The sequence below is a fragment of the Zonotrichia leucophrys genome, chromosome 6 (assembly GCF_028769735.1).
Source record: "Zonotrichia leucophrys gambelii isolate GWCS_2022_RI chromosome 6, RI_Zleu_2.0, whole genome shotgun sequence".
In the NCBI taxonomy this organism is placed as follows: domain Eukaryota; kingdom Metazoa; phylum Chordata; class Aves; order Passeriformes; family Passerellidae; genus Zonotrichia; species Zonotrichia leucophrys.
The window spans coordinates 19,532,278-19,554,547 of NC_088176.1; the positions used below are offsets into that span (position 1 = coordinate 19,532,278).

Here is a 22,270-nt window from a genome sequence, read left to right on the forward strand (position 1 = left end):
AAGTGGCATTTGGTCACAGCTCTTTGGCAACATATGGAAAGTGTTTAAATTAGCCATATGAGCCATGCGTGAAACAGATGCATGTTCTTGAGCAGGCTTTCATCACTGGTGTCTGAGCGAGTGAAGGGTGCAGCTGGCTTGCTTGGGAAGTGAGAACGTGTCCTCACCCAGATGTACTTAAGTGCTTGAAGTGAAACAGAACTGGCATGTTAAAGAATGTATCAATAAAGACCAACTTCCTATGGGTACCTACTGCATAAATAATGTGAATGGAGGTAATGACACTTAACCTTTCACTGCTTTCATGGCTGCTTATAGCTGGAGCAGGATCAGATGTGTCAGAAGAAGACAAGGTGCATGACTTCCTTGCTATAGCATCTTTCACTTGTATGCTAGTCTATCTAACCTACTTTACAACTCCAAGGTGTGACCAGAGCACAGTTCTACACCTTTCTGAGCAATCTTAGTAAATAGAGTGTAATGAGGTCTTGCTGAACAAAACAGAAAACTGGCTGCTGTGACTTTAGGGTGTGAATCTTGAGAGCAGTTTTGTATGGTGAGAAGTGGCACCCAAAGCTGATGTTCTGTAAGGGGAGCTGCAGCAGCCTCTGAAGCTGTGTGGAGCTCTGTACAGAGGCAGGGCTGTGTTGCTGCACAGTCCTCGATGCTCACTGCACTCTGCATGGCTGTGACTGTAAAAATGCCCTTGAATATTGAGAACTTTGACTTTATGCATGCCAGCTGTGATGGGATAGACCAAGGTGGGAGTCAGTGAGAAATCAGTGATTGTTGCTGTAGATGTTTGGGTGGCTGAGTTTAGCTGATGTGGAACAGTAGTACCGAAATACAAGAGCAGAACATTTATGGCAGGGATATTCACAAAAGGGGGAGGGCTCAGGGAACATTCTGGGACATCAGAGCCATCTGAAGGAAAGCCATGGCAGGATGCAGACCTCTCCTGTGAGGGCAGCATGTGGTTTTGTGTGCTGCAAGGCATGTATAAATACTGCACAGTGCAGTATTTATAGAGGGGGTGCTGCTGCCAGATTTGCCGTGCTTGCCATTGCAGAGCAGACTGGAGGAGTGCCTGCCAGAGCAGGCTGGCTCCATCCTCTGCTGTGTGCCCACAGGTGCAGCTCCAGAGAGGCATTTCAGCAGGCTGCTGGTGGGCCTCATTAGCCACAGAAGGGGGATGCAGGAGATCCTGTTTATTCTGTATAAATGATGAGGCAATCACCTTTCTTTTTTCAGGCTTCTTGTAGGAGTTTAAAATGGAGAGTGAGTGGCCAGAGGGGCATGGGGCACTTGAGAGGTTCTAGAACCAAGTGTCTCTCTGAACCAAGAGCAGTTTGTGCTGTTACACTGAGCTTCCAGCACAGTACCCATCTGGGGCACCCTTCCAGGATTGTCCCCTCCTGGGCTAGCCATGTCTTTAATCCATGGCACTAGAGGCGGGTTTCAGTACCCAAGGTGAGTTACTTGGTAAATGTCTGTTTTGGGGCAAGTTGGTGGTGCAGGGGGTTTGCTGAGGTGCACAGTGTGATGTGAGTGCCCTTTCTCAGATGCTGGAGGGCTGATCCCTTTCCTGGGCTTGTGGACACCAGCAGCCACCTGATGAGCAGGAGCAGCCCTTGTGTGGAGGGGTTCCCATGGCTGTAGCACCAAAGGTTTCAAATGTAAAACCAATGCATCTTCAAAATGAACAGGTGAACCACGCAGCTGTTTGTGAGGACAAACGCTGATACTTTGACTGATGAATGAACCTGGGTAGAGCACCTCTTGTGATGTGTTTTGACCTCTTGTTTCTTTTTATTCATGTGGTTCTTTGTTTTTGCCGGTGGTGGGACTCTCTGGGAAGCATTCTTGTCCCAGGTGTTACTCAGGAATGTTTTGTGTATTACAGAGGGTACAACACTTCATTTTGCAAGGTTATTTTTATCCTCTAAATGTTTGTGGTGAGGACAGTCCAGGATGGTGACAGCAAGGAAGGGCTGTGTTCTCTGCCCAGGGTGAGTGGTTTCCACTCCTCCTGCTGAGAGTGCCACTGTAATTTTTCACATGTAGCATCTCCTTCCAGGGAGTATTTGGAAAGTTTGATTTTTATAGAGAAGAGGGAAGAAAGGGCCTTTGGTTGGTTGTTTAGGTTTTTTTTTTGGTCTGTTTTATTGGAGGGGAAATAAACTTTTTTTTTGCCCCTTATTAACACAACATAAATTCAATGTTTAAGACTTGATCACAGCTCAGCATGTGCCTGGGACAGTGCTGCTGCTTACTTGGGACAGTTCTCTCTAAAACTGGAATTGCCTAGTGCTTTACTGGGCTGTGCTCACCCATTTCCTCTGCTATCACCTCTTGCTTTTTGCTGGTGCTGTGACTTTGCAGCTTGTGTGGCCCCCAGTCCTGTGGGTTTCTGAGTCCTTCATTCCCTGGAGCGAGCTGTGGTCCTTTCTGGTTTGCAGAGTAGGAATGTGGCATTTGCCTGGCTCCTGAGATCTCATGCCAGGATGACTTTTTCTTGTCTTTTTTTGCTGGGGCACCTGTGCCTGGCTTAAGGCACAAACTCCTCTGTAATCTGGGGTGCCTTTGGTTACATCCCATGTCCCCACCATGCTGTCAGTGCTGCAGCCACTCTGGCTTCTAATCTCATTCTGATCTCTTCATTGTGGTGTTTTTGGCAACCCAAATTCCCCACCCAGGCCTGAGAATTTAACATCAGCACATTTGCATGACTGATTCGATTTGTCTCGCTTCTGTGACGACATTGTTTCTATGGAAAATTAATGGATTCTCACGTTGTATTTTTAATGGCTGAAACCACCTCCCTGCCCACCCTCCCATCCCCGAGCTTTCAGGAGGAAAGTCTGTAAACAGCTCAAATTAGCTATCCTCCATAAATAGCTCCCATTTCTTCCCTGCCTGCTGTCCGTTTCTTTTTTCTCTTCCAATGGTGCTGCAGCACTCCTCTCCTGGTGTTGGTGGATAAAGAACAATGAGTAAAATAAGCCTATGTTTGCTTTCCTTGTCTGGCCCTTGAATAGATGTGATCTATCATGAACTGCCTCTTTTCATCCAGGACCATGTGGTTCTAAACTGTCAGCCTGCCTTAAAGTTTGCTCCAATCAAAGGTTGCTTTTCCACCTTCCTTTTTTGAGGATGCAGCTCAGTTCATGGCTCCTCTTCTGTTCATTTTTGCCATAAGCCAATTTCTTCCATGGCTGGGCAGGTGACAGGAAATTTTCTGCCTGTTTGGGGTCTCCCATTCCCCTCTTGCAGTGCTTGAGAACAGTGAGGTTTTGACACCTCTGTGTGTGTCTGGCCACCCGAAGGAAAAACATCCCTCCCCAAATGATGCAATTTGAAATGAAATGTGCTTGGGGTGGGGGTGAGGGGGACAGTGCTTAGCCACTGAACCATTCTAAATGAAATTAGAAGAGTTTTAGTCTTAAATTTTTATTCTGTCATCTCTAAGGTTATGTTTCTCATCTGAATTTTTAAGAATAAATCCAGGACGAGTCCCATGGTATGGGAATTATCTGAGGAAAAGGTCTGACCTGGATGTCTCCTCCCAGCAGACTGGAAGTGGTGGCCATAAGGCTCAGAAAGTCTTGTGGGACAGCTGCTAAGGGACATGGAATATTTTAGGTCAAGGTCTCCTAACTGATGGTACCAAAACCAGTGGTGATGGAAAAGAGCCTGAATTCATGAGACAGAAACTGCTGGCAGCCAGTCTCCATTCCTGTCCCTGAGGTGTGCTGGGGTAAGAAGGTGATCCCTGACTGCTCTCATCCTTAAATGGTTGACTGGTGATAGTCAGGGCCTGGGTCCCTACAAGGCAGAGGAGAAGTCCCAGGAAAAGAGTTTGTTCCATTGCTGCACAGCTGGGCTGCCCTTGGTGACTGGGGCGTGCTTGCTGCTAAAGATCCTGATTTCAGTCCCACAGCCTGAAGTGGGATTATTAGGGACCAAGTCAAGTTATTAGGCGCCTCAGCTGAGCTGTTTTTCTCCCTTGTGGTTTTAGGTCTAGATACCTGCAGCACCAAAGCAGCCTGGTAGCTCAGCTGGCAGGTCGTGTTTGCCAGCACAACAGGCTTTCCATTAATGCTGGGGTAATTGAGATGCACAGCTACAAATGGCAGCAGGAAACCACAGGGACCTGATGTGTTAGTTACTTAGGATAAAAACACTGTCAGTTTTTTAGGCAGAAATGATGAAGATATGGAAATGAGGTGGTTGCTTTGAATTTTTGTGGCGTGGGGTAAAAGGGGGCAAGAGAGAATCTTCTCTGTGCTGGCAGAGGCTGTGCTAAAGCAATGGGCTGTGCAAAGTGTTACTTTTCTGGATGCTATTGTTGCTTGGGGCTTTGGATTATATTAGCATGGAAAAAATGCCTCCAAGGGAAGGGGCACAAATCACAGCTTGGCCAATAGGGAGGGAAAGAGGACTATAAAACAGAAAATCAATTTAATACTCAGTGGGTGTTTGCAGCGTGCTCACCCTTCCTTCAAATTGCCAAAGGAAAGATTAATTAAAGTTATATTGAGCAGCAAAAATGATGAAGGGGGTGAGATGGGGCTTGTGTAGTTCAGCTTTCTCCATAATTAATTGACAAAAGCATTCTTGGATTTCATTACCCAGAACCTTGCCATTTCCTGCTCTTAAAGGGCAGCTGAAGCAATGCTGGGTTTCCAAGGCAGCATTGCTGCCTTGCACGTTGAGCTAACTAGGGTCACTCCATAGGCACCTGGAGAAAGGGCTGCTTCTGTCAAATAGTGCCCCTGTGTTATTTATGGGTCTCATCATTTAGGATCAGACCACAAAATCCTTTTATCTGGTTATGGTTTTGTTTCCTGGTTCCCATTTCTGTATGCCCTGTGGGGTGCAGGCCTTGGCAGGGGTGGAGACAGCTGGTTCTTGGTCTCCTGTCTCTCCGCTGCCTTCATTTGACCAAAATAACTTTGAGCAGGGTGTGACAGAAGCTGTTGGGGAATCATGGCTGTGGTGGAATGGACAGAATCCAGGAAGGATACCTGTCCATCAGGTAGTGGGAGGGGGCCATGCTTGCCTGGTCATTAAAACCAAGTGAGTTGCTGAGCTTGATTTCACTTGAAAGGGAGTGAGGTCTCCAGGTGAATTTACCTGCTTTGGGGTGGCCTTGAGGATGTTTGTCTGTCTGTGTTGGGGCAGAGCTCAAACTGCATGTGTTCATGAGTCCATAACAGCTTCTCCCTAAAGGCTGTTTCCTGCCTGCACCAAAATTGTGGCCAAGAGGCACTCTGCAGAGTGTGTACAGCTTTCAGGGAGAAAAGTTCAGAGATGCACAGCCAGATCCCTATGTCTTGTCAGCATTGCCATGAACTGGCACCATCACCTGGAGCAGAAACAGAGGTTATGAGGCTCCCACAGCTTAATTTACATCCTATGGAAGCATGAGGGGCTAAGCTGGGTTCTGGGGTTTGCCCCCATTAGAGGGGAGCAGGTCCCAAAGCCGTGAGGGGCTCTGGGTGCTGGCACAGCCGCCCGCCCCGGGCGGGCTCGCTTCCGAAGGCGCAGGTGTTTAACCATTTCAGGGCCCATAGAGGGAGCTGCTCTGCTGCTTGTGGCACGGCTTTCCAGCTGCCTGGCATGGATTTCCAGCTCTGTGTGCTCACACATGCCCTCCTGCGCTGCTCATTTTACATGGAATGGGTTCATAGATTACTGGATTGGTGTGACAAGACCATGCTGATGTGAAAAAGATGAAGACCTTGAGTGAGGAAGTCACCAGCAGCAAGAGAGATTAGAATTTTAAAATGAAAATGCCTTTCTGCTAACGTGGTTATGGCAAGCTCTATTCCTTGGTTCTCGGTTAAAATAACATGGTATTCAGTCCAGGGACAGCAAAGCTGGGCATTGTGTAGGCTCACATGTTTGCAGTTTTGAACAAGCTCAAGCCCAAAGTATTTCATTGTTCCTGCATTGTCACCCTCCAGGAAAGGAAATCCATTGAATATGAATCAGGATTTCTGGCAGATCACTTCCCAGGAGAGGGTGCTTCGGGAGCACTACACATGATAATTTAGCAGTTTAGGTTTCTGCAGATATCTGAATAGGGGTTTGGACTCTGATTCCCAGGAGATTTTGATGTTTTTGAAATATTTGTTGCTGTTTAGAAGCAGAACACGTTCATAGACATTCCTACACAAACTGAGAGCAATTTCTGAAACAAAATGGGCTCCCTGGGCAAGGGAACTTCCCGGTGAAGACAGAATCACCAAGTCCCTATTGCCAGGAGGCCCCAGCGATGCCAGACACCAGCTCAGACTCCAGACAGCCTTGCTGAGTGGAGCTGGTTACCCCCAGAGCCTCCATGGCAGCTCGGCCCCAAAGCTGGCCATTGGGGAGAAACAAATTGATCTGGATGAAAACACAGTGGCTGAATGTGGCAGTATTAATGCTTTTTGTTAACTAGCTGCTTGTTTCCTATCTTCCTTTGGTTTGAGTGTTTGATGCTCATGATCTGGCTCTATTTCCAGATTGCTGGTCTGGGATTTTTTCTCTGTCCTCTTTCACTGGTTTCTGCCTTTTGAGGCTTTGCTTTTCCCTCTGACCCAGCTGTTACTTTGCCCTGAGGAATGCCTTGAGTTTTTTCTTTAAGGTATAAATCTTAGCATAGCTCAGAATATTGTTCTGCTGGTTCCTGTGCCAGCAGGAGGTTCAGCAACAGACCTGTCTGCCTGTGAGAAAAGAAATATGGAAGTGCTGGGAACCTGCTTTGATCTGTTGATTTATTTTCTTATTGTTAGACTGCACAGTGTTAGCCTGAACGAGAGCCTGGCCAGCCCTGAAAATGAAATCTCCCACCACCCAGACCTGTCAGCTTGGGAAGCATTCTGCAAATGCTCAGAAATAACTTGGCATGGTTTTGCCAGTGCCTGAGGAGCTCCTGTTTGCCAGGAGGTGGGATGTGTTACCATGTCCACATATGGCCAGCCCCCCTTGCCAGGTGCTCCTGTGGCTCAGGTGGGAGGGACATTGGTTTTCTCTTCTGTGATTTGGATGTGGTACAGTCAGCTCTAGAACAAAAGGAGCTAATTGGTGCCCCAGGACCTTCCATAAGGTGCATGATGGACAGCAGAGATGTGGTGGGATAGAGATTGTGCCTTAGGAATGCAGGTGTGACTGATCTCATGGGTGGGTTCAGAGCACATCCTGGGTTTGTGCTGAGGCACCAACAGGGGCTGTGCCTGGCTCATCACTGGGGTGACACAGCTGGGTCTGTGCCAGACAGGCTCTGTCAGCTGCCTGCCTGTGATGCTCACAGAGCTGGAGATGTCAAGGTTTGTTGTGCAGGCACTTCTTCCCTGTATATTTTGTACTGGCACAAGTCATGAGGTACCTGTGCTTGGGAACCCAGCTGCTATCTACACACAGGGGCTGGGAATGCTCATGAAAACTGAGTCTGAGTTGTGAGTATTGGTGAAACAAACCTGAGACACCTGCTCGGGTTCACATTGCTCTTTGTTTAACCTGCCCATTCCTGCATTACCCTGTGGGACACCTGCTCAAGAAGAGCAGCAAAACTGTGTTAGAACTGTGCTAGAAGGAGTGAAAGGAAATCTGTCAGTGTGAGCTGTGCCAGATAGCTGCAAATGCAGAGAAGACCCTTCGAGCTGATGACACAGCTTGGTGTGACCCCAAAGCAAGAGACCCCTTTGACTAAGACATAGTCTTCAATCTAGGTTCAGATCCCATTCAGCACTTAGAACCTGCCATTTTTTAGTAAAAGCATCAGATGGTGAGTCTGTATCTGAGGTGGAGGGGGATGGAGGTGCTTTCCTGGCAGGCAGGGTATGCATGTTTGCAAAGTCTCTCTTTCTGTCACTCTCTGTCCCAGCTGGTTCTGGCCAGTGCTAGAGGGAACATTGCAGTGCTCTTCCACAGTGTGCAGAGGGGCACTGCCCTGCTGATCCCTGCCACCAGGATAAACCTGTACTGGTGCTGGAATAGGGGCTTCCTGGCAAGAGTTTGTGACAGGCAAATGGGTTAAAGGTGTGCTCCAACTTGGTGGCTGAAGTTCAGTTCAAACACAGACACTGGGTGATGTTTTTCAAGGATGGAGTTATATTTTTCTTCTGGCAGCTCAAGTGGCTGGTGTTCTTGTAGAAGCTTGTAGGTAACTGTGGTTAGGGGTGAAGGTTACCCATCCCCAAGATAAGCCTGGTTTTAATTAATTGCAACAGTACATTTTGGGTTGAGATATATTTTTAGGAGCCATATTATTTGTTTTCTGTCTGAATACCATAAGCTTCTTTTGATGATTTATTCTTTTCCTTATGTGCCTTTGAAGGAGAGAAAGAAACCCGCAAAGTATGAGATTATTATTGAAAAACCTGGATGAAATACACTTTTCATGGAAAATTAAAGTTTTAAACTGTTGTGAACATTTCTGAATTGAATTCTCATGAGAGACAGCACAATTATTTTTCTCCCCTGAAATCAGATTGTGCTACTCAGGACCAGGGAAAGGAGAAAATGCAAGTGGGACTAGGAGAAGGGTGGTGTTAGGGGGGAAAAAGCAGGGTGGAGGTGAGTCACAGGGGAGAGTGGTGAACTTTTCAGAAAGAGGACACTTTGTGCTGTCACATTGCTGGGGACTCCCCAGAATGTTTCTGTGGAAAATGAGGGCTGTGAAGACATTGATGGCTTTGGGCTCTGGAAAAACTGCTGAGCCTGTCCTGTGCCCAGAGGAAGTGTTCTCCTTCCCAGTGCCACCTGCCTTAGCTCCTGCTGTCATGGCACCCTGTGCTCAGCACGCATTCAGATGTCAGCGTGTGGACTGTTTTCCTGTGGGAGAAATGTGCTGAGAATGCAGACAGCTTGCCAGGCTGCTTTTTTCATTTTGGTGCTGAATTTGTTTGTTTAACACAGTCATCCTTCCCCTTTGCCCAGGAAAGAACTGCTCTCTGTCGCATGTGCTGGGGGTGGTGAGGTTCAGCATTCAGGTGGTTGGTGCAGGTTCCCAGTCCAGTAGAGGAGCAAAGTCTCTCATATTTGGCTTCATCAAGTTCAATAAGAGCTGCTCTGTTCCTACTATCCAGAGGGATTAATGCATTTTCTCAAAGAAAAGCTGGCATGCTCTTGCACTGTGTGTTAAGAGTTTGCACCTGGGTGTACACTGCAGAGCTCTGCCAAGAGAAACTCTGCTTTCCAAGCTTGTTAGCCTGCTGTTTGGAGATTTATATTTTTTGTTTGTTTCTGGTTTGGTTTTTTTTTAATTGGAAATCCTCCCACATTAAATTAAAATGGAGAACTCAGTAAAAGAATCCAGAGGGGATGGTTTCAGATGCTTCGTTTGCCAGCATTCTCTGAACTTGTGACCCTTTAAAATAAAGTGCTTGGGCTTTCCTGTGGGACAGCTCCCTCTGGGTGCAGGCAGCCTTTCAGGCTTGCAGCCTTTGGGAAGGGGCCTTTGATGGCACAGGAGAAGTTGCAGTGTAGCATTCTCAGCTGGGACTTCCAGCAAGGAAAATTGTTCAGCTGGTTGGGGACTGGGATAAATCATGGTTACCCTGGAGCACGCGGGGACTGCAGAGAGCTGGAAATAAATGCTGGGGAAATTCTGCTTTTGTAGTGGGCTGTCTTTCAGGATGATGTATTACTTTGTAAGATAAAGAGATCCCTTTGCTAGAACTGGGAGTAAACTGCTCTGTAATGTTTGTCTCTGAAGGATCTGCTAGGCTTGGTCAACAGCCTCCTTGCCTGTGTTTATTTTGTTCAAATTCTCAAAATGGTGCCTATTGGTACTGTGCAGCATCAACTCAGCCAGGATATTCCAGAGGTGTATTTTTTTCCACTCAAATGATTTCTAGTCTGTTTCTCTGAGCTGTGAATGTCAAGTGATCCGTTTATCTTATTTTCCTGCCTTCTGACTGAAACGCAAAGATTTTTACAAAACTGAAAACTCTGCGAACTTAAATCTAGGGAACTAATCCACAAGGGGACAAATAACTGGTGTTTCTCCTGCTAAGTGGGAATGGTAGGCTGGCTCTCAGGTTGGACTGGGACCAGGGCAGTGTGTCTGGGTGTGTGAGACCCTGAAGCCTGTAGCCTTTAGGTATCCACTGCTGGGCTGGAGTGCGTCACTGCTGTTCTCCAGTCTTACACACACTGTTCACCTGGGGGTGGTGCAGTGTAGTGTCTCAGTGAGGATCTGAGCTGTGACTTATCTGACTCCTTCACAGGAAATAGGACAATGCTGGTGCTTGCCTCCTGCAGGCTTTAATGGGGAGTGAACACCACCTTGTTGGGAGTCACACCTGAGTGAGTGAGTGGCACAAGGGATCCCAGGTAATCATCTCATTTTGGTGCATCTATGCTGGGACTTAATGTAAGTGCTGTCACTTGGCCTCCACTGATGTCCATCCACTGTTGGTACTTTTAGAACTGCAGCAGCCTTTGGCCTTTTTCTGGTCCATGAAGTCATTGCCTTTTATGTGTGTTACAAGCCAGCTGGGAACTGTGCCTTCCTTCCAAAATAAAAACTGAACTAATTACACTTTGTTTCTCTCCAGCTGCCTTTTGGGGAGATATCGCTTTAGATGAAGATGATCTGAAGTTGTTTCAAATAGACAGAACTGCTGACTTTACAAAGCACTCAGATGGCAACGCAAGACACACTTCAGGTAAGGGCAGCCCTGGCGTGGGGATGCCTTCTGTCACCTGCTTTTGTCCTTAGGGAAGGAGCGCTTCCATTTCCCTGCTGGTGCTGTTCCCACAGCCAGGGTGGTGTGTGCAGAGCTCAGCTATGCACCGAGGGTGGGATCCAGCTCTGAGCTTTGTTACATAAAAGTCAAGTCACAGATTGATATAGCCAAATCCTATCTTGTCTGAGGGATATTTTCAGATTTATAGCACTGGTCTCTTTCTGTGAGGAAATAGCTTTTTGCTAATTTGGAAGGAGATGTGTTGAAGTTGAGCCACTTAGTTTGTCAGGAGTTCTGACTCGTATTGTGCTCCTTTTTCTTTCCCTATATGATCTTAATGGAATAACACATTTTCTCAGCTGTCTGCCTAGTGAAACTCATTGCAATCGTGCATCCAGACTGCCCTAGAAGTGATATTCTAATCAAAATAGGTTAACAGTGGTGTTGATTTTCTGTAAAGCGTGTGCTCAGTTTGTCCCCTGTGCAGCTCTAATGTGTGCTTGGTCTCATGCCAGACCAAAGGTGTTTCTTGACTCAGGACTCTGACTGGACTCCAGCTCTAACAGTCTCTGAAACACTGCATCTGATTCAGAGGGCTCCCCACAGTGTTTTTCCCTCTAGTTCACTTTATTCTGCAAGAGAGAAATTGCTGGAAGTCTGAGCTCTGAGAGGTACCAGAAGGACTGGAGACAAAGAAGGTCAGAACAAATTTCTGTTTTTCTTTGCTGTTCTGCCTCTAGGCAAGTAGGGTGACAGGGTGGGTAAAGGCAAAAATCACTGAAACTGTATGTTCACCTGACCCCTGTGCAACTCAGCTCATCTGTCATGTGAAAGCACTGGTGGCTGGTTCTCTTTCCTTGTAACTGCCCAGCTGTGGCTTCAGAGCATCTTAGTACCATGTAGGTCTGGTTCTGGGGATGAGTGGTCCACCTTCCTGTTGGGATGAGTGTGAAACATGACACATCCAACACAGGCATATTTATTTGTCAATGTACCTGAAATTCTGGGTAGAGAAGGGCTGTCCAGTTCTTCAGATTATGGCTAGCTCCCTAGAAATGCCGTTGTCCTGTATTCTCTGTCACTTAGCCCATCATGTTTTTGGCTGTCACACATTCTTAGGTGGTAGGTTATTGGGAGCAGAAGATATATCAGAAAATGAGGACTAGGTGGGACAGGCAGCATTAATCTCTTTCACATCCCTTTGTTGATTCCTGAAGTTAGATGAGGACATTACTGGGAAAGCAAAGTCAGATATGTTTGAATGTATCAGTTTTCTCTGGTAGCTTTTTTAGTTGTCATGTCTAGCACATTTCTTTCACTTGGCACTGGTGCCAGACCTGTGCCATCTGGAAAATGAACTGGGTTTTATAACTCACATCTGTATCATTGAATGCTGCCACGGGTCTCTTACAGCCATGGCTCGTGTGGTGTGTTGGACCAGTCTCTTCTTTGCACTTTTCACTGATGCATCACACAGTGCTTTGCCTTGGGTGAACGGAGATGTCGCCTCACTCACTTTGCCTTGTCCTCATCTCTAGCAGGTTTCATTTGTACCCCTGGGAGTGCAGCTGACCAATGGGCAGCCCCTGGGGTGGGATGCTTTCTGCAGGGCACACACAGAGGGATCTCTGTGGTCACCTGCCCTCTGAGGGTCTCTTGGCATGGGCAGGAAGGGTTGATTTTTCTCTTGTGAGGCTTGTTTGAATTGTACCCTCTTGTGAATTGTAAGAGGGTGGCCTACTTCAGCATGGTGGGGGATTGGGCTCCATTCTTCCCTGGGAGAAAATCCTACTCCCTGCTTTATTTCTAGTGGGAAGAATGCAACCTCTGTACAGAAACAGCCTAAGACCCTTTATGAATGGAAGCCCTTGAATGATAACATTTCAGAGTTGCCTAAAGCTGTTAATCGGATTAGTGGTATAGTGGAGGAAGTCCTTGGTACCTATATACAGACACCCAGGCTCTTCCTGCAGGGAGCTGCCCTTCTCACCATGCTGTTAGGCATCCAGGCATTCTTCTGGCCCAGTGTTGTTCCCTTGATCCCAGAAAATGCTGTTCAGCTGGAAGAAGAATGGAAAATTGTGCAGTTTGACACTGCTGGGCTGTTTGTAGGTGTGCACCCTGATAGCTGGTGTGGAGCATCTGCAGCTGTCAGGCTCTGCCAGAGGATTGAGGTTCCCATGTGTTCAGGAGTGATTGGACATGAGGACATCTGGATGCAGCATTGTACTGCTTGGGGGAAAGCTTTGCTTTGGCTGGTAAAGACACAGACTGTCAGATGTTTCAAGTTTTCCCCTTCTTCACCCTCTCCCAGTCATTGTCTAAAAAATAGCTATGCACTTCTCTGAGTCCTTGAGAGAGAGGGGAAGGGAATCCGAGAAATCTTTGGATTTTGCCATGGGTCTCTGTCATGGATCTCTGTCCTGAGCTTAATTTCACAGCTTGAGTGTGCTTCAGGCATGTTTTCTCCATTAATTTCCTGCTTCCAGAAACACCATGGTAATTTTTCAGAAACTAAGTATTTGTGATCGTGTTTGAGAATGAAATGCCTTGAAGTTCCGAGTTTCCAAGCATTTTCTCAGCAAATATTGGAGTTGGTGTTTTATTATTAGTATCTGAAAGCAATGGACCAAATAGCATTGTCTCCTTGGTAAGTCACAGAGCAGGACCATGGTTCCTTCCCTCTGAGCAGTGCTGGCTCAGAGCTCTTTGACAATCCCCTCAAAAACTGCTCATGTGGATTTTAGGGGTGGCTGTCTCCTTGGCACCTTACTTCAGTGCTCCAGCAATGATGGTCATCTTTGGCTTTGTCTGGATTTCTGTGTCCATTACACTCAGATTCTTTTGTGTTAGTGGTCACATTGGGAATTGACATTACAGAGAATTGCATCATTTGTGTTATGTGCTTAAAGCCTTCTGGAGTGCAGTTTATGACCTGATAGTCCTTATTCATGTGAGCAGCCTCATTTGCTCCAAAGGAGCTTCCTTCCTAAAAATTTACCAGGAAGAGTACAGGTCAAGCATCTGAAAACTGCAGTAGGTTTTCAATAGCATCTTGTGTGCAAGCATCCTGCATTAGATCACATTGTACAAGTGGAGTTTTCTTCAGGCCTGTTGAGGGAAAGGCAGGCAGGGTGGTGGTCTGTGGCTGAGTGGAACCCAGTTAATCCAAGCAGCTGTTAAAGTCTGCATGTTGATCTGCAGTGACTTGGGTACAGCTCTGAGCTGTGTGAGGCTGTTTGCATGCAGTGCAGATTAACTGTGAGTGGATGCCAGGAGATGTGCTCTAACAAGAGCTACCAACTAGTTCATTTCTTGTTATGACCCTTCCATGACATCCCTGAAGGTTTTTCCCAAAGTGCTTTCCTCCAACCCAATTTTAATTGTGATCATTACATGACTTCTGGGCTCCTTTCCACAGGTCTCTCACCTCAGCTCTGTTTCACCTGAAACCTAGTTTTATTCTAATCAGTGATCTGGCAAAAGAGCTGTTTAAAGTTGAACATTTGACCTTTCTTTGAGTTAAGATTTTTCTAATTTTCTAAGCCAGAATTTTTTTTCCCCCTCATTGGCCGTTCTCCTTTCAACCTAAATCCTAAACTCTGAGACTTGCTTGTGATTTTTTTGTTTGTTGCTTTATAATATAATAAATTTTGCAGAGCGAACTATGTCCGCCACATCACCTGCTCATTCTGCTATCACCATGTGTAATACCGTGTAAAATCTGCCTAACAAGGAATTTCTCCTCTTCCTTAAAAATGTTTTCCTGCTAGAAGAAGGCACAAACAATGAGGCATATTGTTAAAATGCAGGTCTTAGCTGCCTCCCTATCTCTGTTTCTGTGGGATCAAGTTTAGATGTTATGTTTACTATGAAAATCAGGTGTTCTCATGCAGTGGTGTTGAAATGGATCCCCTTAGGATTTGGTAGAGAGACAGTAATGGTTCAGAACATAATGAAATGAATCTGTTACCTGGAGATCTGCCAGTGAGTGCTATCTCAGCAAGCCCATGCATCACCGACCCCTAATCACTTTGATGAAAGATTTTTCAAAAAGTTTGCAGTTCTGAAAAGTTTCTTGTTTTTTTTTTAAACTCTAGTGAAAATATTTGCTTTTACGATATAATTTAGTTTAGAAGAAATTTGACTGAAAACTTTGAGGCTTCATCTGCTGCAGTGGGAAAAAAAGAGAATCTAGAGGCAGGCTGGGAAATTGCACAATGTCACCTCTCTTTTGGGCCCAAATGAGTCCAGTGGTGCAAGGTGATTACCTGCTGAAGCATTAGGCACAGAGGAAGAAGACCCTATTTCTTGCCGTGCCTCTTAGAAGTATATGCCTGTTTTATAACTGGCTTGATTTAAGTTTTTATGGGCATTTTGGGGATTATGAGGACTTTTCTGATACGTTACCCATTGACCTGACTTTTGTATCATAGAGACAGTTTCTAGTCCTGAAAGGCACCTCTGTAAATAAGAAGGGCAAGTTTGTCTCTTCAGGGTTTGGCAGCAGCAGATCAGAAGCTGAGGGCATCTGGCTGCCCTCACTGATGCCATGCTGTGCCGGGCTTGCTGCTAAGAAGCTGACTCCACATCCCACTGTGGCCAAGAATGCTTTTCAAGAACAGTCCAAACAAGTTTTCTTTACCTCTCATCCTGAGAGGTTTTGAGGCTCATGGCTTGAAGGCCCTGATGTGCCTTTCACACTGCCACAAATGACTGGCAGAAGAAATTCAGAGAGCATCTTTCCTAGCTAGAGTAATGCTTCAGATCACAGTGCAGCTGGGAGAGGGATATATTTGAGCCCAGGCTCTCTGCTGAAATCAGGGGGGTTTACTTGCTGGACAGGTTGCTGGAGTGCAGCTCTCCTGCTGAGAGTTGTGCTAGTTAACTTCAGCCTGGAGAGCAGGAATTCTCCAGTGGAATGCTTAAGGTCTGGCAGTACCAGCAGGGTTTCTGCTGTCTCACTGTGTGAGAGCTTCCTCAGTGGAGGGGCTGTGGCCAGTAGCAGTGCTGCACATTACACCAGAGTCCTTTTGAATGCTACTCATGTGTTTCTAGTCAAATTTAATTTAGTGCAAAATATACTTCTAGAAGACTGCAAAATCCAGGGATTTAGACCATGACTGAGATTCCAGGGATGATCTGATTTATGAATTTGAAAGCAAGACTGTTAAATTCAGCTGATTTGACACATGCTTGCCACCTCAGCTGGTTTTCCCACTGTAACTCATATTTGGTGGTATACTGTAATGTCACTCAGTTCAGGGTAGGAGGAGCGGACTTCAGCATTGCTAGATTTCACAGAACCACAGAATCATAGCATTTTGGGTTGCTTGGAGCCCAACTTTTAATTCATTTAGGCTTAGAGCGAGTCTCTGGGTTGTGCTAGCTTAACCTGAGCTGTTTGGTCATAATTGGCCAGGAGCAATGCAAGTAACTGTGTACATGCTGTAACACAACCCACATCTGTGAACTCTCTGCAGGGGTCTGCTCTTTCCCTGGGAAATCTTTAGTGAAGGTTGCTTCCTCCTGTGTGAGTAGAGGAGCATCTTTGTTCCAGCAGACCTGTTTGAGGACTCTGTCCAGCTGTCTGCATACCTCCTTTCAATTTTCCACAACACGTGACATGCACTCTGGGGATGTCTCTTTGCAGTCCAGGCACATTTTTAACAGGAAGAAGAGCCTCAGGAGTGGAAAGGTAGGTGCCTAGAGCTGGCCTGATGCTGAGGTTTGGTTAGCTGTGCCAGATGATTTTCCTATGACTAGTCCAAATGTTTACCTCTGTGAGTTGATTCACTCAGGGGTTTTACCAGAGCAGACAGCCATGAAATGCATTTCCCACTGTTCTGTGGTTTGCTAAGGCAAAGCAGGAACTCCCCTTTGGAGGAGCTGAGTAAGTCCTCTAGGACTGAGAGTGTTCTTGTTCCCTCTGCTTTTCAGAGTTATCCCCTGTCCCAAATCTACCCTTCCATGCAATAAGCCACTGATCTTCTCTTTAAAGAAAAGCAGATACTGTGCTTTTTTTCTCCCAGCCCAGAGTCTTACATTCCTATTGCAACCTTCTCAGACTTGCCTGATTTTCTCTAGCACAGAGATAAATAAGCATAAATCCCATACCCTTAGCTGGTAGACCTTCTGATTCCCTCTGTAGTTTAAGACTCTTCTGCTAGAAAATGCCTATCTTAAGTTTGATATTTTCACACCAAGTGCTTTTCTTTGTGATTTCTGAGTGCCAGCTTGAAGTCTTTTCTGGAAATTATTGAGAAGGATTTTTCTCATCTTAGGGATGCACTTTTTCTAGTCATAGGACGAGAATCTGCCAGTCTGGTGCGTGGTGGTAGGAGAGAAGGTCATCAAGTGAAGATGCCAAAGTGTGGAGGTGTATATGTGCAAAGGGGACAGATCTCCCTGGTGAGGATGGAGAAGAAGCCCTGAGTCAGGACAGCCTGGCTGTCAGGACTGGGGAAGTCAGGATGTTGGCCACATCTGCCTGTTCTCAGGGGCTGTCCAGTGCCTTCCTGTGCAGTGGGTGCTGCTTGGGTAGCAGGCAACAAGAGGTGCTAGAGTCTTTACTCCACCTGTCCCACCAACAGGCTCTGATTTTCTTTCAGCTAGAGTCTTTCAAGTATTGCATGTTGCTTTGAAACCAGGTGGGGCTAGTGGGCTTGCAGTATTCCTTTACACACTTGGCTGTGGTGTTCCAGACTTGTGACGAACAGAGAAATGAAATCTATTCCTTTTTCCCCTTTGTTTGTGGTAAAGGTTGTGCAGGGCAGGGTAAAGTCAGTGCCAAGCAATAGGTGCTGAGCACACCTGAATGGGCAGAGCACAACCTGAATGGCATGGCCCTGTTACTTGCTCCACTTTTCCTGTGGACTAAGATGTTCTTTTTCCTCTTGCCTAAGTTCCCAATGGCAGCTGGTCACATGCTCCACAGAGTTTGTTTTGTAAATACACTGTTCCCTGAAATCAAGTTTTCTGGATGGTGGCCTTCCACCTGTCAAAATAAGTGGTTTGATTTCTGCTGTGCAGTCAATGTTGAGCCTTACACAGTTTTATTTTAGTGGTTTTATGAGTGCTGCAATATTGCACAAATGAATCCATCCAAGCAATAAAACTTTCTCTATTGTAACAAAAATCCCCAGCTATTTCAAACACTGCCACTTACTCATTCTTAGTGGAAACTTCAGTTGTGCTTATCTTGTGAGTCACAATTCATATGCTTCTTTCAGAAATCATCCAGGAAGGCAAGTAACTCAGTATCACTCTTGTCAAATGCTTCACTTCAGAAATTAAATAGCTTGGATTTTGTTAATGAGCAATTAACATTTTTTAAGCACCCAAAAACATCTGCAGAAGCTATCCATTGGTGCTATGGCTGAAGCTGCTTCCAAACAGTGTTTCTGTAGTTTCTTCCTATTGAGTGTGGAGCCACCACCAGCTCTGGGCAGGGCTGCAGCTCTGGCATGGCTGCTGCAGTGCTCCTGCACAGATGATGCCAGCCAAATCCCTGCTGCTCCATGCTTAACTATGCCAGGTTTTGGCTCCCAGCCCCACTACTTTCCTCATCTCAAAGGTCTCTTGGGCACATCTAAAGCACCTGGAAGTTGGTACTCGTTGGCCCAATTAACCCTTTCAGGAGCTGGGATAATCACAGTGTAGAACATTTATAACATCTGATTTCTGTTTGCAACTGTCATGCTCTTGATCGCTCTTAATTAAATTTTCTTTTGCTCTCGTCTACAGCTGGTGTATCACATTTGGAGGCTGTTGCTTTTACTGATGCCAGAAGAGTCTGAATGGTCTTTTGTATTTGAGTGGACGTTATTAAATAGTTTTATATTAATTAACTGTGATGAAGGGAGCACATGGGCGAATGTACTTGAGGAGATCAGTTTATCCATATGGAAATGACATTGAAAGTTAAATCCATTACCCTAATTGTAAAATTCGACAGTGCTTAGCCAATAACTGTGTCATTGGCTAAATCATGCATTTGTGCTTCAGAGCTGGGCAAATGCCTAATTTCCTTGAATACTTGCTCAAATGAAAAATTGTATTTGCCTCAGTTGCATAAACTGCCTCATCATTTCTGAGAGTGTTTTAGGCAAATGAGTTTGGGGGCAGAGCCAGTCCATGAAAGAGTAGGGTCTAATAAGCTCTGAGAGCAGTCATTGCAGGATGATCACTCTGAAAGACTGGCTGGACTGTCTTGACCCTCAGGCTCTCTACTTTCAAACAGGAATCTGTGTCCACAAAATAAAAGTTGCTTATATTGGTCAGAAAAATGTCTGGAAGGTCCAGGGAACAATCAATTGCCAAAATGGCTTGTTGGACAATAGCAAGCAACAAATAAATTAGAAGTTGTAAAACTGCTCGTGGTTGATTCTGAGCAGAAAGGGGTTACATTTGTGGAATAAATGTGTTCACTTTGAGCCACTTGTTCAGGCTTAATTTGGAGACAAGGCTGATGCTTGTAGCTGCAGTGGACAAAACCCCTTTGCTGCAGCTCCCCTTTTCAAATGGTGAGGACAAAGTATTTATTCAGCTGTCAAGTGGGGAAAGAAAGCAAATTAGTTTTAGGCTGGAACACTGGACTGTGTTTGCTGTTGTATTTCTGAGGCCAGATGGTGACTTGGACAGCCCCAGGGAATGGGTAACAAGTTTCTCCAGGGCAAAGATCAGAAGCAAAAGGAAATATTCAGATTATGTTGCAGTTCCACTTCCTAGAGAGGAAAAGGGAGTGTGAGATGCATCAGGCTGTGTTAGGGAGGGGATTAGCTACTCCTTTTCTTTGGTTGTTGTTGTTGCTGAATCCTGGAGTCAGTTTGTGGTGGGTGGGTTTGACAGTTTCCCTGGCTTGGCAGTTGGTTTCAGGTGATGTTTAAATGGGCTGTGGTGGAGCTGGTTGGTAACAAGCAGATGAAGTGTCTCAGCTCTATGTGCTTAGGCTGCTCAGCTGCCTGTTAAACATGGTTCAGGCTCCCAGGGCATAAGAAGGTACCAAAAACTCTCTTAAGAAGCTCCAGGAATCTGAGTGTCCGAATGTCTAGGCAGGAAGAAAGGTCTCTTTAGTGGCACAAAACATTCTTCATGGAAAGAGTTTTAATTCAATTTAAACATAATTTAGCTTCCCATGTAAGTGCTTTCATTTTGAGTGAATTTTTATCCAGCATAAACAAGGTGGGGGGAAAACAAGGGGAATAGGAAGGTTGAAGGGAAGGAGTGGCCTGGCTGGGTTGCTGGGAGCAGCAGGCTCTCCCTGGAGCCCCAGCTGGAGCAGGGCAGCACAGGGAATAGTGCATGGCCCTGTCTGGAGCAGCCTGGACTGCACTGAGGCTGAAGAAATCAGACTCTGCAGGTCAGAAGGAAAGGAATGTCAGCCAAAGGGGGACTGTGAGGTTGGTACTGCCCACTAGGACAGCAATGCGTGAACCCAAGCCAGCTCTTAGAGTTTCCTTATTGCCTGCAAGTTCACTTTCCTTCTTCCTTTTCCTTCCAAAAGAGAGACAGGGAGGGAAGGTGGGTTTTGTGAATTGAGAGGAGTGTAATAGTGAAGCAGACACCTGTTAGGAGTAGATATTGATCCATCAGATTGACAAGATTGACAAGAAATCAAGTGCAAGGGGATGGGGACTGTTGGTACTATGCATTACTCAGTTTATATGCTGGGAGGGGAGAAGTCTTACACCGTGTGTGGGGACCTGGCTAAACAACAGAGACACTCACATGGCCAGGATACTCATGTGCCCACTTCAGTATTTCATTTTCACTTGCCTCAGTAAAAGCACTGGGCTTGCAGGGCTCTTTGTCACTGGAAGGAACCAGTGAAATGACACAGGTTGTAGGTATCATTTATCTCTCATTTATCTGTCTTTTTACCCGAGGAAACAGAAGTGATTGTTGCAGCCCACAAGAAAACACCTCTTTCAGTCTTCAGTCCTTCCTTTTATGCAGAGATTGTTGATCCCCTTAAGCATTAACTCTCAGTGGAGAGGTTGGGTCAGACTGTCCCCTTTCTTGCAATGCCTTCTTTAAAAACTGGATGCATCACAGTATAAAAGCAATGTTGCCACTTCGAGAAGAGCAGGCAGTATCCAGGGAAAATACAGGGTGTTTGGGAATGGTGCTGCCTGCACTTCTGCTCTGCCTGCCATCCCACTGCAAGTACAGCTGGCCAGCAGAAGATTTTGGTCCGTGAAGTGCTTTGCAGCTGATGTCTGTGGCAGCCCTGGGTTTGCTTAGCTCACTCACCTTCCTCCTCTCGTGAACTTCCCTGTGAGGCCACTGTCCTCCTTCCCTGCACCAGCATTCACAGCTGATGGGGAGATGACACATCTGCCTGTCAAGCCTCTGGACCTTGGGACTCTCCTGAGTTATTGCAGCTAGTCAGCTTACTCTGAATAGGAAAAACAGATTCCTGCAGGGAATTTGGGGCTCAGAATTCTTCCTTTCTTTAATTTCTTTTTCTTTAAGTAAATTGAGGGAGCTTCAGCTATTCCACTGACAGGAAATGCTGAAGGATATATCTCAAATCATTTGCTCAGATCTCCAGGGTACAGGGGTTTATGAAAGGTTTTTGCTATAAACTCTCCACCAGCTCTGGGAAACATCTGTTCTGCATTCTGAATGCATTTTCCCAGCAGAAATTGTTTTAATAAAATCATCACTTTTTCTGTGCTTAGAAAACCCAGTGAAATAAAGTTTTTTCCTATGCTAAACAGTTCTTGACCACTGGTTAATGAAGTTAAAAATTGCATGTTTGCATTGTTTGACTTATCCTGTTTTTCCAGGAGCTTCTCTGATGGTCATAATATGACAGAACCGACCAGAACTGAAACTCTAAAGAATGCCTAGTGTTTAATGTTAACTGCACTACTTGGTTTTGTTGGTGCTTCAGTCTCTGTTTGAAATCCAGTCTCTAAGCCATGGCATGTGAACAGCCTGTATATTGAGTGAGACTATGAAAGCAGGGTGTTCTAACATATAAGATAGGGGAGATTAAGTAATTAATAATTTTTCAAAAGTATTTTTTTATCACTGTGTTGTAGCCCAGCTCTGAAATGGCCTTTTGTCCACAGTAAGATGTATTAGAAAAAGTCTTGATGTGGTTCGATTCACCTGAGAGCAAATAATTATGTGCACAGCCAAGTTACTCTCTGCTAAATCAGAAAAATTGGAAAATCTATCAAAGTCCTCAGTGCTCACTGTGGGCTCCTTTGTCCTCAGCAGAGGTGATGAGCATATGGGTGGTAGCTGTCTTCAAAGTTCAGCTGTGGAACCCTTTCCCTGTGTGGACAGCAACCAGGAAAGGGAAAAGAAAACTCTGTGAACATGAAAAGATTCTTCATTGGTCTGGAGAGGAAAAAGTATCCTGGCTTGGACCTGTTCTGACACAGGTTTTGATTTTAATGGCACCTTTTACAATTTGGGAAAAAAGGTGGTGTTGCAAGCTTCATCCCTTCCAATTTCCTGTGTAAGAATCTGTGTTCTCAGATTGCAATTTTTCAGACAACTGCAATTCCTATTGTCACTTGTTGGGTTTTAGACTAACATTATAGATAGGCATCATTCGAAAATGAAGTTTG

At 45.7% G+C, this 22,270-nt stretch overlaps 1 protein-coding gene across 1 annotated transcript in view; it reads left to right on the plus strand.

Annotated features, from left to right (window-relative positions):
* The window catches only part of TLL2 (tolloid like 2), an 82,815-nt gene that overhangs the window by 18,428 nt on the left and 42,117 nt on the right, over nucleotides 1-22,270 (plus strand). The window contains exon 2 of the mRNA XM_064716216.1: nucleotides 10,551-10,661. Coding sequence (XP_064572286.1) covers nucleotides 10,551-10,661 — 111 coding nt within the window. The remainder of the gene's footprint in view (nucleotides 1-10,550; nucleotides 10,662-22,270) is intronic.